Source organism: Molothrus ater, chromosome 18 (genome assembly GCF_012460135.2).
Source record: "Molothrus ater isolate BHLD 08-10-18 breed brown headed cowbird chromosome 18, BPBGC_Mater_1.1, whole genome shotgun sequence".
NCBI classification, from domain to species: domain Eukaryota; kingdom Metazoa; phylum Chordata; class Aves; order Passeriformes; family Icteridae; genus Molothrus; species Molothrus ater.
Genome location: NC_050495.2, coordinates 7,934,596 through 7,956,642, shown reverse-complemented (window position 1 = coordinate 7,956,642; position 22,047 = coordinate 7,934,596). Strand labels below are relative to the sequence as shown.

The 22,047-nt window shown below is 38.8% G+C and overlaps 1 protein-coding gene across 2 annotated transcripts in view; it reads left to right on the top strand.

The window, feature by feature from the left end:
- Nucleotides 1–19,327, top strand: part of LOC118692948 (septin-2) — a 33,513-nt gene extending 14,186 nt beyond the window's left edge. Inside the window, exons 8-13 of one of the 2 annotated variants that reach the window (XM_036393157.2) lie at nt 2,226–2,327; nt 3,130–3,275; nt 4,266–4,349; nt 5,276–5,333; nt 11,839–11,932; nt 18,539–19,327. In XM_036393157.2, coding sequence (XP_036249050.1) covers nt 2,226–2,327; nt 3,130–3,275; nt 4,266–4,349; nt 5,276–5,333; nt 11,839–11,907 — 459 coding nt within the window. In that variant the 3' untranslated portion in view covers nt 11,908–11,932; nt 18,539–19,327. Of the gene's footprint in view, nt 1–2,225; nt 2,328–3,129; nt 3,276–4,265; nt 4,350–5,275; nt 5,334–11,838; nt 11,933–18,535 lie in introns of both variants that reach the window. The other variant, XM_036393158.2, reaches the window with a different exon arrangement.
- Nucleotides 19,328–22,047: the final 2,720 nt, after the last annotated feature.

The following is a 22,047-nucleotide window of genomic DNA, read 5'->3' as shown; positions in this document are numbered from 1 at the left end:
ATGTATAATGTGCTTCCAAAGCTTTGAAAATCAAAGCTACTGTATATTGTTCTAACTCAAAGCATCTTGGCCAACAGAGTCTCTAATCAAGAGTAGGAATCAAAGTCCTGCTTTGCTGACGCAGCTTGAAGTCTTACTTTTTTTAGATGTTTCTGCCATTTGGCCATCAATCTGAAGTAAAATGTTTTTGTTTTGCCGCTATGGATTAAGCAGCAAGATTAGCTTGTGGTGCTTGCAAAGGAAACCCAGCTTGGAGTAATTCCTGTTTGGGCTTTCTGGAATTCAAAGTTATTTTTTCAAACTCTTGAGTGGGAAGAAATGCACGACAGTTTCACAAGCTGTGCCATGCAAGGGTGCTAAGGAAACATGCTCAAAAGAATGACTTCATGAGAGGGGAACTAATATTTTGACTTTTTTTTTAATTTCCCATGGGAAGGCTAATCTTTAGGAACACAGAATCCTCTGAGGCCAATAAAATTCAGATTTGAAGAAGCAAAATGCTGTTTCATTGTTAGGAGCATAAAATACAGTTTGTTTTTATTGCAATTCTTTTTCCTTTCAGGAAAGCACTAGGTTTAACAGCTGTAATATATTATTCTAGCACCCCTTGCTGTTGGCTTTCCCGTTATTGTTCCACTTGCATTTTATCTCAAAGATCTCAACCAGGTTAAATGTGCTTTCTTGTTTTATGCAACTACTTAAAGGCATCGAACTGCAGTGCTGCCCCACCCATCCCAGCTGTGCATCTTTTATTGTCATTTGGTGACAGTTCAAGTCTCTTTTATTTTGCAAAATAGTAACAAAATCCATTGATTTAAATGTCATTGTGTGAATGTCTTATTTAATTACAACCCTTACTCCCAAATCTCTTTTCTCTCTATAAAATGTTGCTCTCAGTGTAGATGGGGGCTTGTGGTACTCAGTGCATGTGTGTGTGAGTGTGGGGAATGTTTATATACCTGGCAGGAAAACAATGTCAGGGAACAGCTGTGGCTCATACATGGTCTTTCCTCTGCCAATGGTCTGGAGAATTGTTTTCTTTTAAACACCTGTTAAATAACCAAGTTCTGGTTGGACAATTTTCATTTATACTGTAGCTGTCAGTTGCCATCATGACAGAGGATGGAGGAACCCAGCAATACTCAGAGAAGGTTTATTTTCTAGACTTTTTCTCTTTAAAGTCTGCTTGTTTTCATGCTACCAAGTTAATTTCCAGTTGTATACACAGTAATGGCATCACAAGTCCTTACATAGGCTCTTCTGAATATTTTTACCGTTACTTTAAAACTCTCTCTGAATTTGCCCACACTTTGTCTGTGCTGAGAGTTCATTGAGCAGGGCAGCTGCTTGGTCCAGGTGCTCTTGGTGGGGTTACAGTTGCTGCACTAGGAAGTTTGCACAGTTCCCCTATTCTGCTGAAACATCCAGGATCCCTTTGGAGAGAGTCATTGTGGAATCTCAGCTTTCTTCATGTTCTCCTTATATCACCACACTTCCTTTACTGAAAGTAACTCTTGTCAGTGCATTTGCTGCAGAGACAAGAGCTGACTTAAGTATATTCAGTAGTGGGGCAGCAGAAACATTCTCTTTGGTTTTGAAAAAGGAATTGACTTGTGCCACCTTTTGAAACTGCAAAAGGCCTGGGGTTATGCTGGCTGCTCACCCCTGCAGTGATTTCATTAGGAAAAGAATGTGCCCAGGAATACAGATACTGTATTTTTTTATGTTACCCTCAGACATTAATGAAAACTGTTTTAAGAACAGGATCTTTTTCTTAGTGGATTTTTAATGACTTTCTTCAGTTTAAGCGGATAATAAGCTTTTATCTTTTTTGATTCAAGAGGCACTAGGCACTGTCTTCTACAGATTTTGAATGTATGAAATGCACAAAAATATACTTTGACACAGGGTGAATGGTTTTGATTCTGTCACTAATGAATTCCTTCTTGTTATTTCTACTCTTTTTTCATATTAACCTCACTTTGCTTCTGTATTTGCCTTGTAAATCTTACGTCATTTTTAAATTATTTACTTGCTGTGTTTTCCAAAAATACATTTATCTTTTGTGCCTTTTAAAAATTCTTCAAGCCCGTGCTATTTTGCAATTTGGACCCTGAGTCAGGTGAATATTTGTGACAGGCTAGTTAATCAATTTCATATATTTTTAACTGAATACCTCTTCAATGAATTAAGAGTATTATTCTTTCTTTTTTGCAAACTTTCAGGTTCTGGATGAGATTTCTGAACATGGCATTAGGATTTATCAGCTCCCTGATGCAGATTCTGATGAAGATGAAGAGTTTAAAGAACAAACTAGAGTTTTAAAGGCAAGTTTCACTCCTAGCTTATAATTTTGCTGCTGTAGTTCTTCAATCTACAACATGCCTAAAGGTACTTTATTCCTTTCACAATGTGTTAAAAATTTCAGTTTCCTTTGTGTGTTGACCCTGAATTATAATCCCTTTTATTCCAGTCTCTGCTTCATCAGAATTCCAAGTGTAGTGTGTCATGACTTTCTCTTCTTTCCTCTTTTAAGTGTAAACCAGTGTTCACCATGAACTTTTCTGACTCAAACGTTTTAACATGTGAGCCAGGAGAGAGATTGTGGGTGTTATAGTTGCTGTACTAATTAACAACTTGCCTTGTGTTAAAGCAGATAATCAAGGTTTTACTGAAGTAATTTCCTCTTTGTGCTTGCAAAGGTGTTTGAAGAATGTGTCTGAAATTCTCTTTCTAGCTACTTCACTCTGCATCTGAAGTATGTTTCTGTTGGCTGTTCTCCATGCATGATGTTATGTCAGATGACACATTATGCCCAAACTGTACTTGAACAACAGTTGAGTGTTCCTAAAGTGAGGTGTCATTTCCTTCTGGGCCTCTGTTAAAACAAATTGACCCTAACACAGCTACACAGGTGCTCATAAGGAGAGGTTCCATTGTCTAAAATGGGATTTGTTCATTTTTTAAAGCGAGAGGGTTTTAGTAGAGAGTGTTTGTCAACATTTCTTTTCCCCCTCTCTTGCCTGTTGCTTGAATTGTTGTGCTTTCTTTAAAAGAAAGACAAAGCAAAATACAAAAACTAACCAGCCAAAAATCAAAACAGTAACTTGTTTTTTCTGTCTCACCTAGGCCAGCATTCCCTTCGCTGTTATTGGATCCAATCAACTTATTGAGGTGAAGGGGAAAAAAATCAGAGGCCGCCTGTATCCCTGGGGAGTTGTTGAGGTTGAAAATCCAGAGCACAATGATTTCCTCAAGCTGCGCACAATGCTGGTGTGAGTAATGCTAAAGTGATCCCATCTCCTGTGGTGACGTAACTGCCACAATGGCTACAAACCTATGGCAACGTTCATTCCTTCATTTAAAACTGGCCCTGATGCCAGCATAGAGTTACATTTTAGTCCCCTGCAGCTTATTTTTCTGCTGTACCCTCTGATCTCTCAATTCAGAAAATATTTTCTATATTTTATGTTGCCAGATATATGTGATGATTTTATGCCTTATGTAAACTTATCTGATGGCTGTACATACCAACTGACGTTTTGTTATATGCAGTTGGTGGGGCAGAGAGGCTTTTAAAATGCTCTTCAAAGTGAAGAGTATTCCAAAAGCAGAGTGCAATTTTCTTGGCAGTAGGGGAAATCCTTTGTTAAATATGATACCCCACCCCATTATGATACGGATATTCTGCCTGCGTAAATGGTTTTAAGTGATTTTTTTTAAAAACGATGTTTTGCTATTGTTGGAAATGAATTCTGTTGTGTCATTCCAAATTGGGTCTGCACTGGGCAGGGATTGCCCTCTGCTGGGCACTGGGAGCAAGCAGGTTTTCCTTTTTTTTTCTTGGCAATTGGAAATTGTTAAGCAATGGCAGCTGCTGTAGGAGCCAAGCAGCTCCACCTAGTTCCCAGTTACAAATGATATTTGACAGCACTTAAGAGTAATAAAATACTTTGGGAATTAAAGTATCTTTCTGAATTACTGTCTTTGCAAGTTCTTAATACTGCAAAAACTGGTATAAACAACTCAGCTGAAATAATAATGAGCAAGAGGAGGACAGCATCTTTTGAGTCTTTGAATGGTATTGGTGGGGCACTCAGGAATGAATTAAAGATCAATGAACTTGGAAGCAGAGTTCTGGCTGGCTTGGTCTGTAAGGATTTACTTTTCTGCTAAATACATTAGTTAGATAAAACAGAAGCAGAAGATAAAAGAGTGTTTTTCTTTGCTTTGCTGAGTGTTCAACAGCCCTTTGCATGTTGTAGGACTCACATGCAGGACCTGCAGGAGGTGACCCAAGACTTGCACTACGAGAATTTCCGTTCCGAGAGGCTAAAACGCACTGGCAAGTAAGTGTGGGCTGCCCTGGACTCTGCTGCTCCTCACTGCCCACTGACAGGGGACCTGCTCTTCCTCCTAACTAATCCCAGCTGTAAACAATTCCTTCTGATGAGATTTCAGTCTGTGGAATTCTGAAATTTGTATGAAATGCTTTTCTTGAAGAGCAATGATATATAGCGAAGTGCTGTGCTTATAAGCAGCTTAAATCCCCTTTTCTCTATGCATTTAATATGAGTGTGCAGGAAGAAGGTGCCTGCAAGCAAGATAGGTTTTATGTAATGATGTCTGCTTGAAGAAAATGAATGCTAGTGGGCAAATTTAAATAGGCCCCAGTTTATCTTCTTAGGGAGGTATTGCATTCTTGCTCCTTCATGTGTAGCTAAAGAGACAAATCTAGACCAAACAATCTTTTCTGATAATTTGTGTGTTTTGTGGAGTTTATGAAATCTTTTTTAATTCTTGGCAAGGTTATCCTTGGCAACTTAATGCAAAAAATGCACAACTACCTTTGCTTCATCTTTTTGGATAGTAACTTACTTTTGTCCACATTCCACTTGTTTTACAAGTATTCAGCAAAGCATTTTGATGTTAAAGATGAAATAGCCTACACAGCTTTTTAGTGGTTGATTTTTGTACCATGGATGGATAGTGAAGGAAATCTCTTCATTAAAGTAAATTGCAAAAAAAAATTAAAAAATCCATATAGCAGTAAAGAAATCAAATTTTAAGAAATGGAGAGTGAATAGTAGGAGTCTGTGAGGTAAAGATGGCCTTTTACAAAAGGGCAGCATGATTTTTTAAATGTCCTAATTTGCCCTGTATGGAAGAATGTAGACTTTGATGATGTGATATTAATTGAAATATGAGTCTTGAATCTGTTCTTGGAGATTTTTACTTCTGTTTTATGCTGTCAATGCATTTTTTTCTTTAATAGGCCTGTTGAAGAGGAAGTGGTGGACAAGGATAGAATCCTCCAGCAGAAGGAGGCTGAGGTAAGAGGAGCTTTCTAAAACTTGTTTTTTAATGAACCATGCTAGGTTCCAATTTCTGCATCAGCTGCTGCCTGTGGCAGGTAGGATTGGAGTTGTGCACAATAACAGGCAGAACCTGCCCATGCAAGTGGGACTTAGTGTTTTGTTTATAGTCACTTGCATTGTGGATGGGAGGTACTGTGTGCACTCCTGGTTGTAGGCAGAATGTTTATCATTTCCTGTTTGGGTGCTAATTTTCCATAAGGATATTTGCTATTTTAAGTCTTGAAATCAATTTGTTTGTCAGCTACACATGCTGGGTGCTGTGGTGGGATAGACTGACAGTCTCATGTAATTTCAGATGTACAGGTGCTTACTGCAAGCACATTACCAATAAATTTATTCTTATATCGTGTGGCTATGGAGTAGAAATAAGCTCTTGAGTCTTAAAAATCCCATAATATAATTAATACATGTGTTTTTTCATCTTAACCTTGACTTACATCATAGTATTTTTGTTGTGCCTGTCAGTTTATGAAATCGGTGTTTTCAAACTCTGATTTCTCACTCTGTTTCCAAGTTATTGCTAGGCCTTTTAACTTAGTATTTTTATGTTGAAGTTGTAGAGACTCAGAAATTTTTGAGCCTGGTATTTAAATTCTAGCAGTATGCTGCCAGTGCTTATACTACTTGCAGTGTGAAAGCTGAAGACTTACTGCCAATTGTAAGATAGTGGGTTTTCTTTTTTTTTCTCTTTATCCTTCTTTTATCCCATTCAGCTTGGATCCACATCCATAACTGCAGGAAAGATCATTGCACTTGTGCAGTGATTTGGAATAAAAAGTAAAAAACTACAAACAGTTTTGTGTGTTTCTGAGGTGGAAAATTGATTCCCATACATGGAAATTTTTGAAATTTACTTTGGTCTGTGCATTTCCTTTTTCCCTTATAGCATCCATATTTAAAAATAGCTGACCCTGGTTAGCTATTGGCTAACTCTGGCATGTTGCTATATATAGGAAAAAAAATTCCTATAAGGAAATACAGAAGCCGCTGATTATCACCATAATTAGTAGTTAATAATATGAATTACTGGAAATTGAGTGAGCTGCATATTTATCTCTATATAACTGCATTTCAGCAGCATAAGCACACTTGTGACTGTACACATACAAGAGTGGAACTTCTGCAAGTGTTCTGTACACAAATTAACTGCCTCCATTTACTGGGGCATGTGCAAAGCAACAGGAACTCATCAGCTGACAGCCAGCAGCACTGAATGCTTCAAAAAGTCAAGAGCATTTTTTGAAAAGATTGTTTGTTTTTCTATTTTTCCTTAATGATTCCAAGCAGAGAAGTAGACCTAAAGAATTTAAGGCATAACTGTTTCTCTTGGTGTTTGAACTGTGTAAATTGTATGTGCCTAGTAGTTAAGGAGAATTTTGGGTATCCCTGTAGAACTATTTGTTTTAAGATCTATGTCTGAAGAAAGTCTCCTATAAATATTTTCCCTGGAAACTGTTGATATGACAGGCACTATATATATATATTATATACATTTTTTTTTCTATTTATGCATTGACACAGAGTGGTCAAAATAGACCAGTATATAAATATGTAACGTGTCTTTTATATAACATGGTTTAAAGGGATGAAATTTTGAATTTCTCAGGGGACAGTCTATGTAAGTTTCCTCTGGGGCTAATCATCTCTGAATAATTGCTGCTGAAGTTGCAGGGGATTAGGTTAGAACTTGAAAAAACAAATACATTTTTAACTTCTGCATTCTATTGTTCCAAAGAGATCAAGAGGCTTTGCTGAATCTTCTGTAGATAAGCTGGTATGAAGTCCCTTCATCTCCAAATCATCCCTAAGGTTCAGACTGGGAAAAATCTGTGGAGGAAAGAGGCACAGAGGAAATGGGCTTGCATTCCATGGCCTTCACAGAGAAAACAAATATCCATTTCCCCTCCTGTTCTGCATTCCCATCAGTAACGGTGCTTGATGTTCTATTTACAGTTTGGTGAGGTTTATATAACCTTGGAAGGAATGAATGCTTGAACTACTGCCAGGATCATCTTTATCAAGGCATCACTTTTGCTAAATGGTCTTTTATTATGCCAAAGGATGTGGTCCCCAGTTCAGCCAATTTGTGATTGCTAATCTGTCATTTTGGATTTATTGCTTAGTCTGGTTGTGCTTTTGCTCATTTGCAAATGATGACCTGGTTTTTTTAGAGCTGGAAAATGAAAATAGACATAAAGATATTCTTGTTCCTTACTGTAAAAATGATGCAGAACAGATTATTTTGATGTTGTAGCATAAGTGGGCACAAACTTAGTTTGTAGTTTTGTGCCATATTTTTCCTACTCTGAAGATGTCTTGTTAATAAAAACCTTTGAAGGTTTTGACAGGTAGTACTTCCAGAAAAATGTTATGGCTGTGATTGCATGAAAACAGCAAGGAATAAACTCCTCTGGGTTTCTCTAGTGAACTACCCTGAGACTTTGGGCAAATCTTTCCACACTTCTCTTTTCAGTGAAGTTGGTCAGCAGTGGGCTGTATATGGTAGAATGAACACAATGTCCAACTTGTTTTCTCTCTGTTTTTCTACACTCTGAAGGTGTGTAACCCTTTGGCAGATGGGATAAAGAGCCCTGGGTCAGTGTGGGAGTCAGGAGGGGGAGCAGCACTGGGGCTGCCAGGCTGGGGGCAGCAGTGACCCTGTGAGGATGGGACAGATGTGTGCGGGTACCTGCCTGCCCCTGCTGGGCTTTGCCTGGAGAGATAAGGGGCAAACTTCCATGGGAAGAGACAGCATGACTGCTGATGAAGACCTGCAGACCTGAGGGAAATGAAAACAGGTCTAAAGTTTAATTTATTTTGTGGGATGTTACTGCTCAGTGCAAGGGGGCAGAATGCTTCAGCCTTACCCTGTGAAGTGTGCAGTCTTAGTCTCTTAGTCCTGGAGAACTTCCTAAGAAGAAAACCCCCATTTGCAATGGGAATCTCTGAGGAATTATAATGCAAAAGCTTTTTGTTTTTTTTTTTCTTTGAGCAATTGCTTTTTTTTGTTGTTTTTAGCTGTTTTTTGAAGGAGCAGTGCACGCTCCTTCAAAAGCTCAATGGCTGTGGCCTGAGTGACTTCTGCTCTCTGCTCTTTGTGAATGTGCCCTATGGAAGACATTTATCTTAATGGTAGCCCCATTTCCAAATTATCAGGAATATTTTTTCCTGTCTTCAGTTAACAAAATTACTTGTGTTCTTTGATATTGGAAGTGTTTTTAATCAAAAGAACTCTTACAGGAACATTCACTAGAAAATCCACTGTCTGCAGTTTTCCATCTTCCCTGTTCTTGCAGCATCTTCACTTCTGCCTTTCTTATGTAAAGGCATGGGCAGAAATAATCAGACTTGGTAGAGGGGAAACGTATCAGTGGGAAGTAAATACTGTTAATTTCTTAATATTTCTCCTCCTCCTGTGATACCTGCATGTTGTCTGAGAAGTTGTTCATGTTGTTTAAATAGGAGTAGTGTCTGTCAGTATTGAGATGCAATCCTGTAGATACAGCAGAGCTGTGTCTGTGGTTTCTGTTTAGGCTGTGGATTCTATTAACCAGATGTATGGTTCACTTTTAACTCTGTAACCTTAGCTCTCATTTTAAATGTTTGTTTCCTTTCTGGTTTGCTGCAGTAGTTACATGATTGTTTGAACTAAATTGTAGACCTGACATAAGTAAACTAAGGGGCATTTATACCAAGGTTATGTTTATTCTTTTGCCTTTTGTTATCTGAGAATTTACAGGAATTATTTGTTTTAACAGATTTCCAAACATTGTTTCCTAGCTTCCTTCCACTCATGATGTGCATTGGCCCTATGCTGTCATGTTGTAGCATCTGTTCTTTAGGGGATGAACACAAATATATCAATGCTGCTCTTGCAAGTGAGAGGACTCTGCTGAGCAAGATCAAAGTCATTTTCTGCCCTTGATGCTTGCAGTCCCCAACAGCAAAGGGAATGAAGATGTTGACATGACATCAATTTCAGTCTTTGGTGTGATTCTTCTACATCCTCCTTTATTAAGAGCAGAGGTTTTTCTGTCTATTCAGTAGGTCCAGAAAGGTGAACATGAGCTGGTTTTGTTTGTAGTGTAACATGGAGGAGCAGCTCTTGTGTTCTGTCCTCTACTCAAAGAGGAATTGCTGAAGAGACTGACGTGGTTACTCCTTGAGCACAATAGAGCTTGATTCCCTTTTCTTAATTTGACAACAATGTACCTTGTTTTTTTCACAGGCCTTGTGCCTGAAAGGTTTTCTACTGGATTATTCTAAAATAGCTTCAGAAACTTGCCATTCCTTGCCTAATGGAAAAGACTGAGACTTCACCAGTAGGTCTCAAAAGCACCACATGAGGATGGAAAAGGAAAATCTTTTACACTCTGACTGTAAGAGCAGAGTAGGTTTCCTGGGGCTTTTGTGCTACCTTATATTTGTGTCATATGCAGCATCTGATTTATTCTGTGCTATGGGCATATTTTTATCAGTTAAAGTTAAGAAAATGCAATTCTCAATGCTGTATTTAAGTCTTAAAATATAATGTTGGCTATTAGCAGAATTCTGTGTTTGAGCAATCACCATAATATGTGTGCAGCAGTATCTCCCCCTGTGATTACTGAATGGTTTCTATTTTGGGAATGTTTCATGGCTCAGCTTGGAGTGCTCTTGGGAAAGCTCAAGTAGGAGAGCTTACAAAAAGCTAGTTTTATTCTGATGGTAAATCTGCAGAGAGGCAGTTCAAAAGACCAGGTGTCTTACATATTTACAAGTTGATCTTTGAAGCTTTTCTTTTTTCTTGTATCATGGAATCAATGCAACACACATTTTGGGAACTTTCTGCTTTTTTTTTCCCTCCTTTCTGCAACATTTTGCCATCTTGATCAGAAGCTTTTTGTTTTAAGTACTTAGCAGAAAGATGTAGATGGGTTTATAATAATCCTCACAGACTTAGCTGCATTTCATGCTGTTCCTGTGTGAATCTCCTTTTGTCAGAGGCCATCTCTGCAGCAGTCACAGGAACCTGAATTAGCCTCTCTGAGCCCTGTGCTGCTGCAGCAAGAGGTTAAGTCCATAAGCCAGTGAGTTTTAGGCAGCTCTGGTACTGCTGGCTGTGCTGCAATCTTTTTTACTCTTTAGTTAATCTTCTGTTTCTTACTTTTTCCTAAATCTGTATCTGGGAGCAGGCAAGAAAAAGTGATATGGGCACTTGCAGTTAGTTTTTCTTGTTCTGTGATGTTTCTTTCAGTTTGTTGGATTTTTTAAACAAAACAAAACAACAGCAACACCACATGCATATATTCAAGCATTTGTCTCAGGCTCTTTTGTATTGAACCTGGTGGAGTAACAAGTATGACAATAGTTAATGTGGTTGACTGGATGAAAATAGAGTATAATTGCTTAGACAGAGTGCTTTTTCAGTTAGTTTCCCCCTGAAAATAAATGGAAGCACTTCTCTACATAAATTTAAAAAAAGAGAAATTGCTATACAAGCCTCAGATTTATACATGATCTCTGGTTTGAGGTGGACTCATAGGTTATACAATGTGCATGGAAACAGCAGCACATTTCCTTCCCACCTTGGAAAATGGGGCTCTGTATGTGGAGCTTCCCCACCTGCACTTGGAAGGAAGTACCCAGTCATTTGTAAAGCAAATTAGAGGTATTTGCATATATACTTTGAAAATCCATATTAGCGTTCTTTCTTCTGTCTTAGGATCAGTTGTTTTCGTTAATATTTTCTCTTTTTTTGAAAAAAAAAACCAAAACAAGCAACAAAGCGTTATATATAAAGTGGCCTTTTATGAAATGGAAACTAACTTTTAAGTGTTATAAGAAAATGCCTTAAGCAAACAATTTTTTCCTGGAAGAGTAATTGTTTAGTTGTAAAAAGTATTGCTGCTTAATATGTTTAGTCTGGTGTTCCAAATTTTATAAACATCTTTCTATTTCTCATTTGAAATAGTTTTTAAATCTTGTTTTCATGTTTGGTTGGTGCTGCTGCTAAAAATTTGCAGAGTTCTCTGATAGTCACAGGATGAGTGTTCTACATGATCTTATGCTTTGAGCACCTGTATCAGAACAAAGCTGCCACATTCAGGTGAAGCTCTTTGCACACCTAAAGGATATGCTTTCCTAATTGTGGGTTAAATGTTGATTCACAGGTCTGCAAGCATAGCTGGCTTCCAAAGATCTGGATTCTATTGCTTAATTTTCCTTACAAGTGTTCTTAAAAATCTTTTGTGAAAGTTAGATGTGCTGAACTGAAGAATAAGAGATGGAGAAAACCAAAATATTCAGTTATGTGAATTATTGAATATTTCCAGTTTGTGAAGAGGAAATAGGATCTGTGTTCTACCATGGCAATAAAAGTTTTAAGGTTTCTTGGATTTTTGGATTCTTGGATTTTAAGGATTCTTGGATTTTCTTCCCATGCAATTGTTGTGAACACTTGGGTGTGTTTCTCTTCCAGCTGCGCCGCATGCAGGAGATGATTGCCCAGATGCAAGCCCAGATGAGGATGAAGCCTGGTGATGACTAAGGTGCTTAACAGCTGGATGCATCAGGTATTGCTTTTCTGACTTGTTTCACCTCTTACATAAGATTTTGGCAATGATTATTGTTAATTTTGCACATTGGCCTTGCATTTACTGTACTTAATAGGAAAAAGTGATGTCATGAGTAGACTAGAAAAGATATATGCCAGTGTTATCTTCCAGCTGTTTTTAAGACCTGTAAATCCTTCTCTTCAGTGCCTTACTTTTGGATCATCAGGCTTTGCTTCTGTTAGCACAAGCTGGTCAGAAAGTTAATTTAATATGTAAACAAAAGATAGAGTGTTTTGGGGTATGTAGGCTGCTGAGTTTTTAACGGTTTTCTCAAAGAGCCAGACAGAATTTTGCTCAGGTGTACTGAACATAGACTCCCTTGATATGTCTGATGTATTAGGGGAGATCAGAGTGAGTGAAGAAAAAAATTCCTGTAGCACATACTCATTCTTTCTTCTGGTAGAATTTTTCTTTTAAATGCAAGAACAAAAAATGGAAGGATATGAGAAGCCTTGTTGCTTAATACTTCAGTTTAATACTCTAGTTGTGATTGCTGGTCTTGTGGAATGTAAAGCTTGAATAAAATGGATTATATTATCCCTTATGACCTTGTGTCAGCTGCCAACATTCCAAGCCTAAAATAAGGAGATTTTTTGTTGCCTTTATTTGAACCTTCAGTCTTCCTGTTTACATAAAAAAAAAAAAAGAAAAAATCATTAAGAAATAAACTTATTCCCTGGATTCTCACTTAAGCAGAAGTCGATGGTTTTACTGCTATGGGCACTGTTACCTCTGAGTGAAGTACTTAAGGGGAATTCAGTAATTCAATCTCAGGTTTCTTACAGTCACAGTTTCAACTGTTGCAGATGGAGGAGTCTTCACATCATGTCTTCCAACTTCCATACTAAGATATGTTTTCCCAGAGTTGGAAATCTAAACACTGAGGATAATTTTGTGGCTAACCACATGGTGTACATGAAAGCAGTGTCTGACAGAGAGCTCTCATTGTCCAGCCAGGAGCTGGTCATTTTGCAGCCTGTTCAACATTGTTAAATACTATAGTCTGAATTGAAGGTTCCAAGTTTTCACTGTGACTTTCTTGTCATGTGGCCAAATTCTTACCATTTGTAGAAATAGTTATTTAGTGTAGGAAAGCTTTTTTAGTGTAAATTATTGTTGCTGGATTTTGCTAAGGAGCTCAGTTCCTTGTAGGTGTTAGAAATCATATTTAATCATATGACACCTTCAAACTGATACTCAATAAGAAAAACACACCATAAATCTACCCTTGTCCACAGTTGTTGTTGGCAGGGCAGAGGATGGCAAGGGATACAAATATATTCAGAGTTCTTTGCTCGGTTCCTAGATGCTGCCTTTGCTGTGCAATCAGTATCTGAGGGCTGATGGGATGTAGTATTCCCATTAATGGTTAGCCAGAAATGGCCCCAGATCCCCTGTGTTTCACAGCTTCTGGCAATACTGGATATGGCCTTTATAAAAAGGAACTGGAGCATGGGTTGTCCCAGGCTCAATTTGCAGCCATGGCTACTTAAGTAAACAGAGTTCTGAGCATGCTCATGTCTGTCCTAGGGAAATGTTCTCCTGTAGATACCTCACTCTGCTAATCTGGAGTGAAGCTTGCACCACTCTGTTTGTTAAGCAGACTTTGCAGATTTAACTGAGTGTTCCCATGATCTTGTTGTGATTTGAACTAAATCTTGAGGTGAAGTTAATTGGGCTGAAATACTTGAGTATGGATGATTCTGAGAAGGATTTGAATGAGATCCTCATACATGGAGGTCTTGCTGTTACTTTGGAATTTGCTAAGCTGCATTTCTGCAGCTGCTGTGGAAATCATGTTTGACAGATTGCTTTTAGGAAAGAGTTTGGAACTTCTGGTTTTGTTACCCTTGAGAGAGAGAGTGATAGATTGATTTTTTTAGCGTAATTTGTTGGCCAGTATGCAGTCAGAACTGGAGATGCAGTGCTCCTAAAGCAGGGTGTTGCTTTATGATCCTGCATGTGGAAGGGAATCCTCATCCAGAGCTCAGCCTTGGGGAAGTTTCTCTCATGCATGTGAACTGACTTTGCAACTTAGGTGTGATGAGTTCAACCTCCACCATTCCCATCAGATTTATTTGCTGTATTTTATTGAAATTACTATTTCTAGAGAAACCAGGAAACTTGTAATTAACACAGTGGCTAACAGAGCCAAACTGCCAACAAATTTAAATGTAGTTGGTATTAATCTTTTTGTTCTATCACAGCTTATCTTGAACATCTCTCAGGTTCTAGTTTTACAAGAACTTTAAAGGATCACCTGTTCTACTGAAACTGCAGTCTCTCCTCCCATTGCTCTTTTGCACCCTTACTTTGTGCTGAGAAAAATATATGAGTTTATAAACAGAAAGTTAATGTAAAAATTAATATTTTCACTCTTTCTATTTTGGATATATACCTAATTTTTTGTGTTTTCTTCAAAAGTCCCTTAAAATATTTTCCCCTACATAAAGTACAGTTTTCAGGTATTTTGGGAAAAGTGGGGTGTGGTGTGGTATGTAGACCTTCATAGGTAAGAGCTGGAGAATAAACAATAGGGTAATGAAATGTGTTAATATCAAATATGTGAAATACCCACTTCTGATTTCAGGTGTATTTTGGAGTGGGGAGGAGATTGCTGAATGCTTTGGGGTTTTCTAGGAGGAGCATTGCATAATGATTAAAAAGTGTTAAACCCAAATTGTTGCCAAAAAGACTGACAACTCTGTGTTACCAGAAAGTGCTACACAGATGGGATGACTGGAAGATCTGGTTTGCCTGATTCCTTTTGAATAGGGCCATCTTAAAAGGTTTTATGGAAAAAGCAAAGGGAGAATTCACTTCAAACAGTTTCCTTTACTTTCAAGGCTGGAGTAAGAGAATAAGGGGAGTGACAAAGGCAAAAATTAGATGCAGGGAATACATTCAAAGTTTCCAAAGAGGGCAGACAGATTTCTAGCTGTGGAGAAGTAGAATCCTGAAAGGGAATGAAGATGAGTGCTGGTGGAGACTGGGTTAGAGGTAGAAAAGGAAGATGATTTTGGCACACTGGTTGTTCCTGTTTCCAACTGCAGTTTCTGACAAAAGCCTGTGAGAACAGATTGTGGTGATTAAGATCTTTTGAGTGCAGCCCTGACAAAGGTGTGTTGACCTACACTTTTGTCTCTTTCCTCTAAACATTTAATAGCTTCTGTGTGCACCTAGTGCAGGTGGAGCAGCAATGAGAGCACAGCTAGACACCAGAATATTCTTAGAATAAGCAGTAACAATATTTTTACCCTGACTTTTGATATACTCCCCTTGCTAATCTTTCTTGGATTTGTTTTTTCTTGCAAAACACAAGACACTGCTATGAAGTGTAGGAGCTTATTGGTTCTTATATTTGACAGTTCACATGAAGGATTGAAGACAAAGATGGAAGGTGGAATAAGGTAGCAAAACCTAAAACATATTTAGTTTTATTTCGGTGCTCAAATATGAAATGCTTTTGGAATAAGCCTGCAGTAACTCCAATAGCATATTTACGAGTTTCTGAACTTATCCATCTCAGATGAGCAATTATTATGAAAATCAGGAATAATTGTACCAAGTGAAATGGTTATTGGTGGATGTTTCTTCCTTTTCCTCCTCTGCTTCTCAAAGTGTATCTCTGCAATCTGTTTTCCTCTTGTTATTCTTACAAATCTGATTTGTCTGTCTTCACTCAGTTTCAAGATCATACTGGGACAAATCAGTAACAGAAGCCAGGCTGTGGAATGCTAATACAGCCATCTGGAAATGTAGTTATAGTTAGGAAAATATGTTCAGACAAAAAAGAAACCCAAGCATCTTGCGCTTAAAATATCTGTAGGATGTTGAAAATTCTATTAGTATAGCTTGTGATTTCCACAAGCATTTTAAAACCTCCTGAGCACATTAACGCTGTTCTGGTTCTTGATAAGAACAGTGCTAAAGACACCAAACAGCTCCTTCTTTCTCCCAGTGAATTGACATCATTTAACAGAAGAACACAAAGCACTGTCATAGCAACCAGGCTTCTAAAACGATGCTGCTGAATGCTGAATTGATCTGATGAGAAATGTCATTTGAGGAAGTAGAAATGATGTTGTAGTTTTTTTGGCAACTGAAATTGAGAGCCCAGAGAATGTGAAGCTTGGGCAAATTTGTAGTATTTGTAGCAACTGCCTGGCACTGCCAGTGGATGTTTCTCTGGCTAGAAACTAGACCAGGAGAGTGCTGTCAGTGTCCAGCTCTCCTCAGCTCCTCTGACTGTGGGGAAGTCTGCAAGCCCTGCATTGATGGGCTGGCACAAGTTCTTTCACCTCTAGAGAACAGACTTGTGTTGGAAATTGTAAGGTAACATGAGGAACCTGAAAATGTGTCAGGGCCACTTTTCCCTAAAGAAACAGAGGAACATTTCTGATAGTTTTGAAGCTTGGATCCTGATATGTAGATGTGACTCTGTGGTTATCACCCCTATTGACATAAATAACTGATGAGCATTGGTCATCAGTTTAAAGGCCAATTTTGTAATTTTCTGTGAACTGGGCTGATGATGTTTGCTGTGGGGAAGTCTGAGGTCTTGCTACAGAGTAGCAAAGGAAGGGGAACAAACTTGAAGCAGTGAAGTCAACAGAGGGTGACTGAAACACCAGAAAACCAAAATGTTTGGGGTGTGGTGACAAAATGAGTCAAAACCTACAGCAGAGCATTGGTGTCATCCAGTACTCCTCTGCCTTTTGGAAAGATGCCATTTCTCAAAGTTCTTGCTGATGATGGGACACTCAAAGGGCAGTAGTTATCATTAAATGGGTGATATTTGAAGAAAAACAATTGAGATGAGTGAGAAAATGTAGCTGCTTATCAAGCAAATTTCTCTCATTTGGAGTTCAGAAGTGAACACAGAGGTGCCAAGTCACCTTGTGTTGTAGTGGTGTTCTTGTAAGAGCTGAGGGGGAAACAAACCCATTTCTTTACAAGGTGTTCAAAATCTTCACAAATACAGGACTCTGAGCTGTGACCACTGGATCAGGGTGCAGGTGTATGTAGTTCTTGCTAGTTATGCTGCTTACTGAGAGAATTTTGTTTTAATGGCCCACTGGAGGAATATCCTCTTTGTTCAATAGTGGTATGAACTCCTGGTGCAGATGGAGGCATTTGTTAACTCTGGGTGTTGGTGAAATGAGCATAGGGGACTGTAAGGTTGGTCTAGTAAAGCTGGAGGTCAAACTTGGCAAGAATAGTATCAACCTAATTGTATCACAAAATATTGCCTTACAAGGAGATGAGGATGAAAGAGCAGTGAAATGAATCCATGTTGAAAGGACACAGACATACTGTGCCCAAATGTGTTCTAGGAGCTTGTAAAATGTAGGCATTTTGTAGCTAATGCTGCTAACATCAATGCGCAGCTGTGCTTAGAACCCAAAGCTTCATGTTTATTGGAAATGCCAGTCTTTTTGTGAGTCTGAAACATGAGTTACAGTTTCTTCTTGAGGTATCTTCTGTAAGAGATTAGAGTTGGGCAGGCAGTGGCAGAAACCAAGTTTCTCTTTCAAACTCAAAGTAGCAGTGTAGCACAGCAGGTTGAGTTTGAATTTGAGTATTGAATTTGCTTAGCAATTTATGGACTCTGGCTTTAAAGCCTTATTGCTAGCTTGCTTGTTTAGTTGTTATTAGAAGTGATGGGCTCCTTAAAATGAGAAGGAATTGTGTATTGAACAGAACTCCCACAGTGAGAAGGACAAAGAGCAAAACACATGGCTCTGTATCCCCACTCTAGTCTGGATGAGTGTTACAGTGCATTTTACAAGTAAGTTGGCAAAGAAACACAATAGTGTTTTCTAGGATATTTCTATTTTCTCCATCCAGATGAGCATTTAGATTAAACTAACTTTTTCTGTCAGGAATTAGGATTTTTGGGACTGGAGAATTTGGGGTGTATCCCCTGAGTTCCAAATCTGACACAACTTCTTAAGCGGGATCCAACTTTCAGGAAAAGCTGGGATTCTGCTTTCTTTGTAGCAGCTTTTTTGATTGGCAAGTAACTGTAGAAATACCCAAAACTGATAGTTATTTTTGAAATTACAGACAGTATCCGTTCTGATTTTTTTTTTTCAGCCACAGGAACACTGCTGTATGAATGCTTGAAAAAATATCTGCTTTCCTGCTTTACCTTAGCAGTGTTGGAGCATGATGTTGAGCTTGCTGCCTACTGCCTGCCCTGTTTAGCTGAGTGGTTTGTTTCCCTCAGCAGCAATAATGCTTCACAGAGCAGGCCAAGGTCGATGTGCTGTGTGCAGGACTGTTGAGAGGAGCTGGGGGGGTGTGGGTGCCTAAGAAGTTATGCAGCTAAAAATAAGTTCTCATTTAGAAGCTCTTACTGGACATTTGTGATAAATATTTGGGACCAAACTGCCCAGCTGATCTAGTTGCAATGCAGGTGCCTGTGCTGCAGGAACTGCAACTCCCCATTCCCTGGATTATGCTGCTTTGCTCAGAGGGGCTCTGACAGCCCCCAGTGCTCTGACAGTGCTGAGAGTTTGTCCTTTCTAATGCTCTGTTTTCCACTTTTGTTCCCAGCAGCATACGGTTCTCTAAGTGGATGGGTGCTCTCTTTTCTTTGCCCGTGGTAACGTTCAAATGCTAAAGCTGGATGCCACAGACCAAGACCTGCATTAAAACACAAAGTCTGAAGATCGTGTTGTAAACCTGCTTGTTTTATATAATCATTGTTATTCAACTTATAGTGTATCTTTTTTGATTCCTTTCATAACACTGTCTTCATACTTACCAATGTGGTTTTATTATCCTTCCTGTACCTTTTATTCAGAAACTGCCAAGAGTACACTGTTTGGACTAGTCATTGTGGTGGGTTTTAAGAATTAATCATTTATCTGCTAGGTTGTTCTGAACAGTTTTGTGGTTAATACTAAGACTTTGTGGCGTGTTTACGGTAAATGTACGTGTGTTTGCACAGTATTATACCTTTCACCTGCCATTTTAGGTTATTATGTATCGTATCAGTTTTTCAGAACTTCCTCTGTGCTTTTGTTGCTTTTGAAGCTTCATCTCTGGTGATTTGCATTTGTGTGATGTATGAGAAAACGTACGAAACGCTGATGAGTCACCAGTGGTTGGAAAAAGCTGACTTTTCTAAATCGCCGTGCCTTAACTCACCTAAACACTCCACACACCAACAACTTGTGTGGATGCCTCTGGAGGTTTGGCTTCATGTTGCAAGAATTGATGGCAAAAATTTGTCACAGGCATTTCTATCTGTCAGCTGAGCGATGGCATGTCCTGATTTTTTATATATACCATAGCACTACTTTGAAGTTTTGTAATAAATTGTATGAATGTGGAAAACGTTGATTTTCTTTTTGGGGTGGTTTTTCTTGTTTTATTTTGCCTTTTCAAGCTAATGTATCAAATGCTGTAATGGCATTGTACACGGTGCATATTCAAAGGAGTTCTGATGTTTACCCTGGGATATGAAGGTGTTTTCTAAAATTTGTATACCTGCAAACTGCATTGATTTCATTTCAAAACACTTTAAAAAGTGTTTTACCTGTAAGTTAGGTAGCAAAGCTTCACATCCATTTTTTTCCAAAGTTCATTAAGCACCTACTGATGTCTTTGGGTGGATGAGTATCTTGGAAAATCTGATCACACACCTTACTTTATAAGTTCATGAATGTTGTTATTTCCTTTATGTCATTGCTGAGTTATAGCTCTATTCTGCATGCTTTTGTAGTCTTGTGTGTTTTATATATGCACTAGTGTAAGTGACTTTCCAAATACAGGATTGAGACACTTTGTCTTCTTACTAAATTAGGGTGTCTTTCATGTAATGATTACCCCTAATTTTGCTGTCTAGCAATGAGTGTTTAATCAGGATAGGATTCACAAATGATTGGCATTACTGGGATGCATATATGGCTTGCTTGGAGTTGAACTGCCTAAAATGGACATTACCTTGTTACTTCAGTGGCTGCTGTAACAAAGTTGAAAGAAGAAATGGAGTGACAGATTTGCATTCACACAAATTTTCTGCCATTTTTATGAAGATTTTAATTTAACCATGTCTGTCCAGAGGGCCAAGGTGAGAGACTTAATGGCAAACTTTTTCTCATCATTTGTTTGCTGTTATTTGCACATTTCTTGTTTTTCTTCCAGGATTTTGCATCGTATTTTGCAACCCTCTTAATTATGTGCTGTCCGTTTGTGCTTGTGAAAGTCAGGACAGCCACACCCCTCCTGAGAAACCCAGACTTCAGTTGGAGACCTTAGGTACAAGCTAGATTAGCTCTCTGAGCAAAGGTGGCATGAAAGCTTTGCCTTTCAAAGCCAGCTAGGACAATGGGGAAGCAGACTCTCAAAAGCATGTAGTCTTTAATTTTATTAAAAACTGAGGAGTTTTTTCTCTCTCTTTAAAGCAAGGCACCTAAAGTCACTGTCACGGGTCTTGTGTAGGAAGCCTCAGTGAAAAGCTTTTTACTTGGTGATACTGAGTACTGATTGATAGTCTGTGCTTTCTTTGGATTTGTGGATTCCAGATGGAGCATTTTGGCTCAAAGTTTGAGATCTATTTTAATAATTGTCCAAGAAGGGCTTGTAGAGCTGCTGATTCCATATGTGAGTATTTTCCTTTCAATGTAGTTTTATTTTTTTATGCTTTCTACCACTTCTTTGATCTTGACTGATGTTAGTTTTCAGTTACATTTGAACTTGGTTTTGTTAAAATACTTAACAGCTTACTGGGGGAATATATAGTTGTTAAGCCAAGTCTTTGTACTGTGGAGCTCTCTGGACAGAGGACACTGGCTAGACCCTGCTTTCTGACTTTGCATTTCAGCTCCCATAGGTGTTGGCAGTCCCAGGGCCTTGCAAGACAAGTCCCTTGCTCTGAATTTCATCCTGGCCTTCTCCAGTTAGATGTTTTCCAGCACTGGGACAAAGTGCCCACATGTAACTTTTTTAACGACTGTTCAGCAGGATCAAAGAGCATTTCACTGCAGTCCTTTCAGTGTTCATTAGTTTTAAAACACTGTGGCAGACTATAAAACAACTCATGAAAGGCTGATTAGTTCATTGGTGCCTTTAATTGTGGTGCAGAGTCTCTGATGGTCTGAGGCTTTCTAGCATTTAAAAACAAGGAAATTTGCTGACAATTACCTGATTCATTTTTTTCTGATGCTTTGAATCAATGGCTAAAAGTGAACTCAGGGTGAGCTAATGTGGTTTTAAAATGTATGTGCCTTGGATTGCCAGGCCTTGGAAGTGTCTCCTTGTTTTGTTATGAGGGATGTTTTGAATGAGAAGGTGGAAGAAATGCCAAGATAAATGCTGTGATGACTACAAGGATTTGAACAGTTGGTATTATGGCATCAGTGTCACGTTTGTTCCAGGCAGGGCAGTGCCCTTCAGTTATGCAGCCATCACCCTGCCAAGCTTATCCTGTCCTTTATTCTGAAGAGTTTCAGGTCTGATCATTTGCCTGTCCTTGAAATGGTAAAGGCATGACCCCTCCCTGCAGCCATGGAAGTCAGGGGAAGGATCTGGGTGTCCTTAGTCTTCATATCCCATTCTCCTTTCTTCTCTGCTGTTGAGTTTTCTATGAGTTGTTCTCATGTCATGTGCAACTGCTGCTTTTCATTTAAGTTCTCTCTTGCCTTGTCTTAGAGTTATGCTGACAGCTTTTACCTAAAATAACTTCTCATATAACCTCTTTAAAATTTTTAATGGAAACAGAGCACACATTCCTACTTCACACAGCATGGTTGCAGTATGATTCAGGACTTCCCACTGTATTTTGAGATGTTAAATCTGGAAACACATTTCCTATTTACTCCATTTGTGTTTGGGTTTTGTATTTTTTTTTTTGATACTGTATACGTCCTTCTCGATGCTGTGTTTCTATTCGAGAGCAGGGAGTGCTGCCTTTTATAGTGTTTAAACCTTCAGGGAGGTGTAGGGTGGCTGCGGGGGTTATTCCTGCCCATCAGCCGGGCCCGGGGCTGTGTTCTCCAGCCGCTGGCTCGGGGCGGGGCTGGAGGGGGGGATCGCTCCGGTGCTGCGGCCGGCGGGTCCCC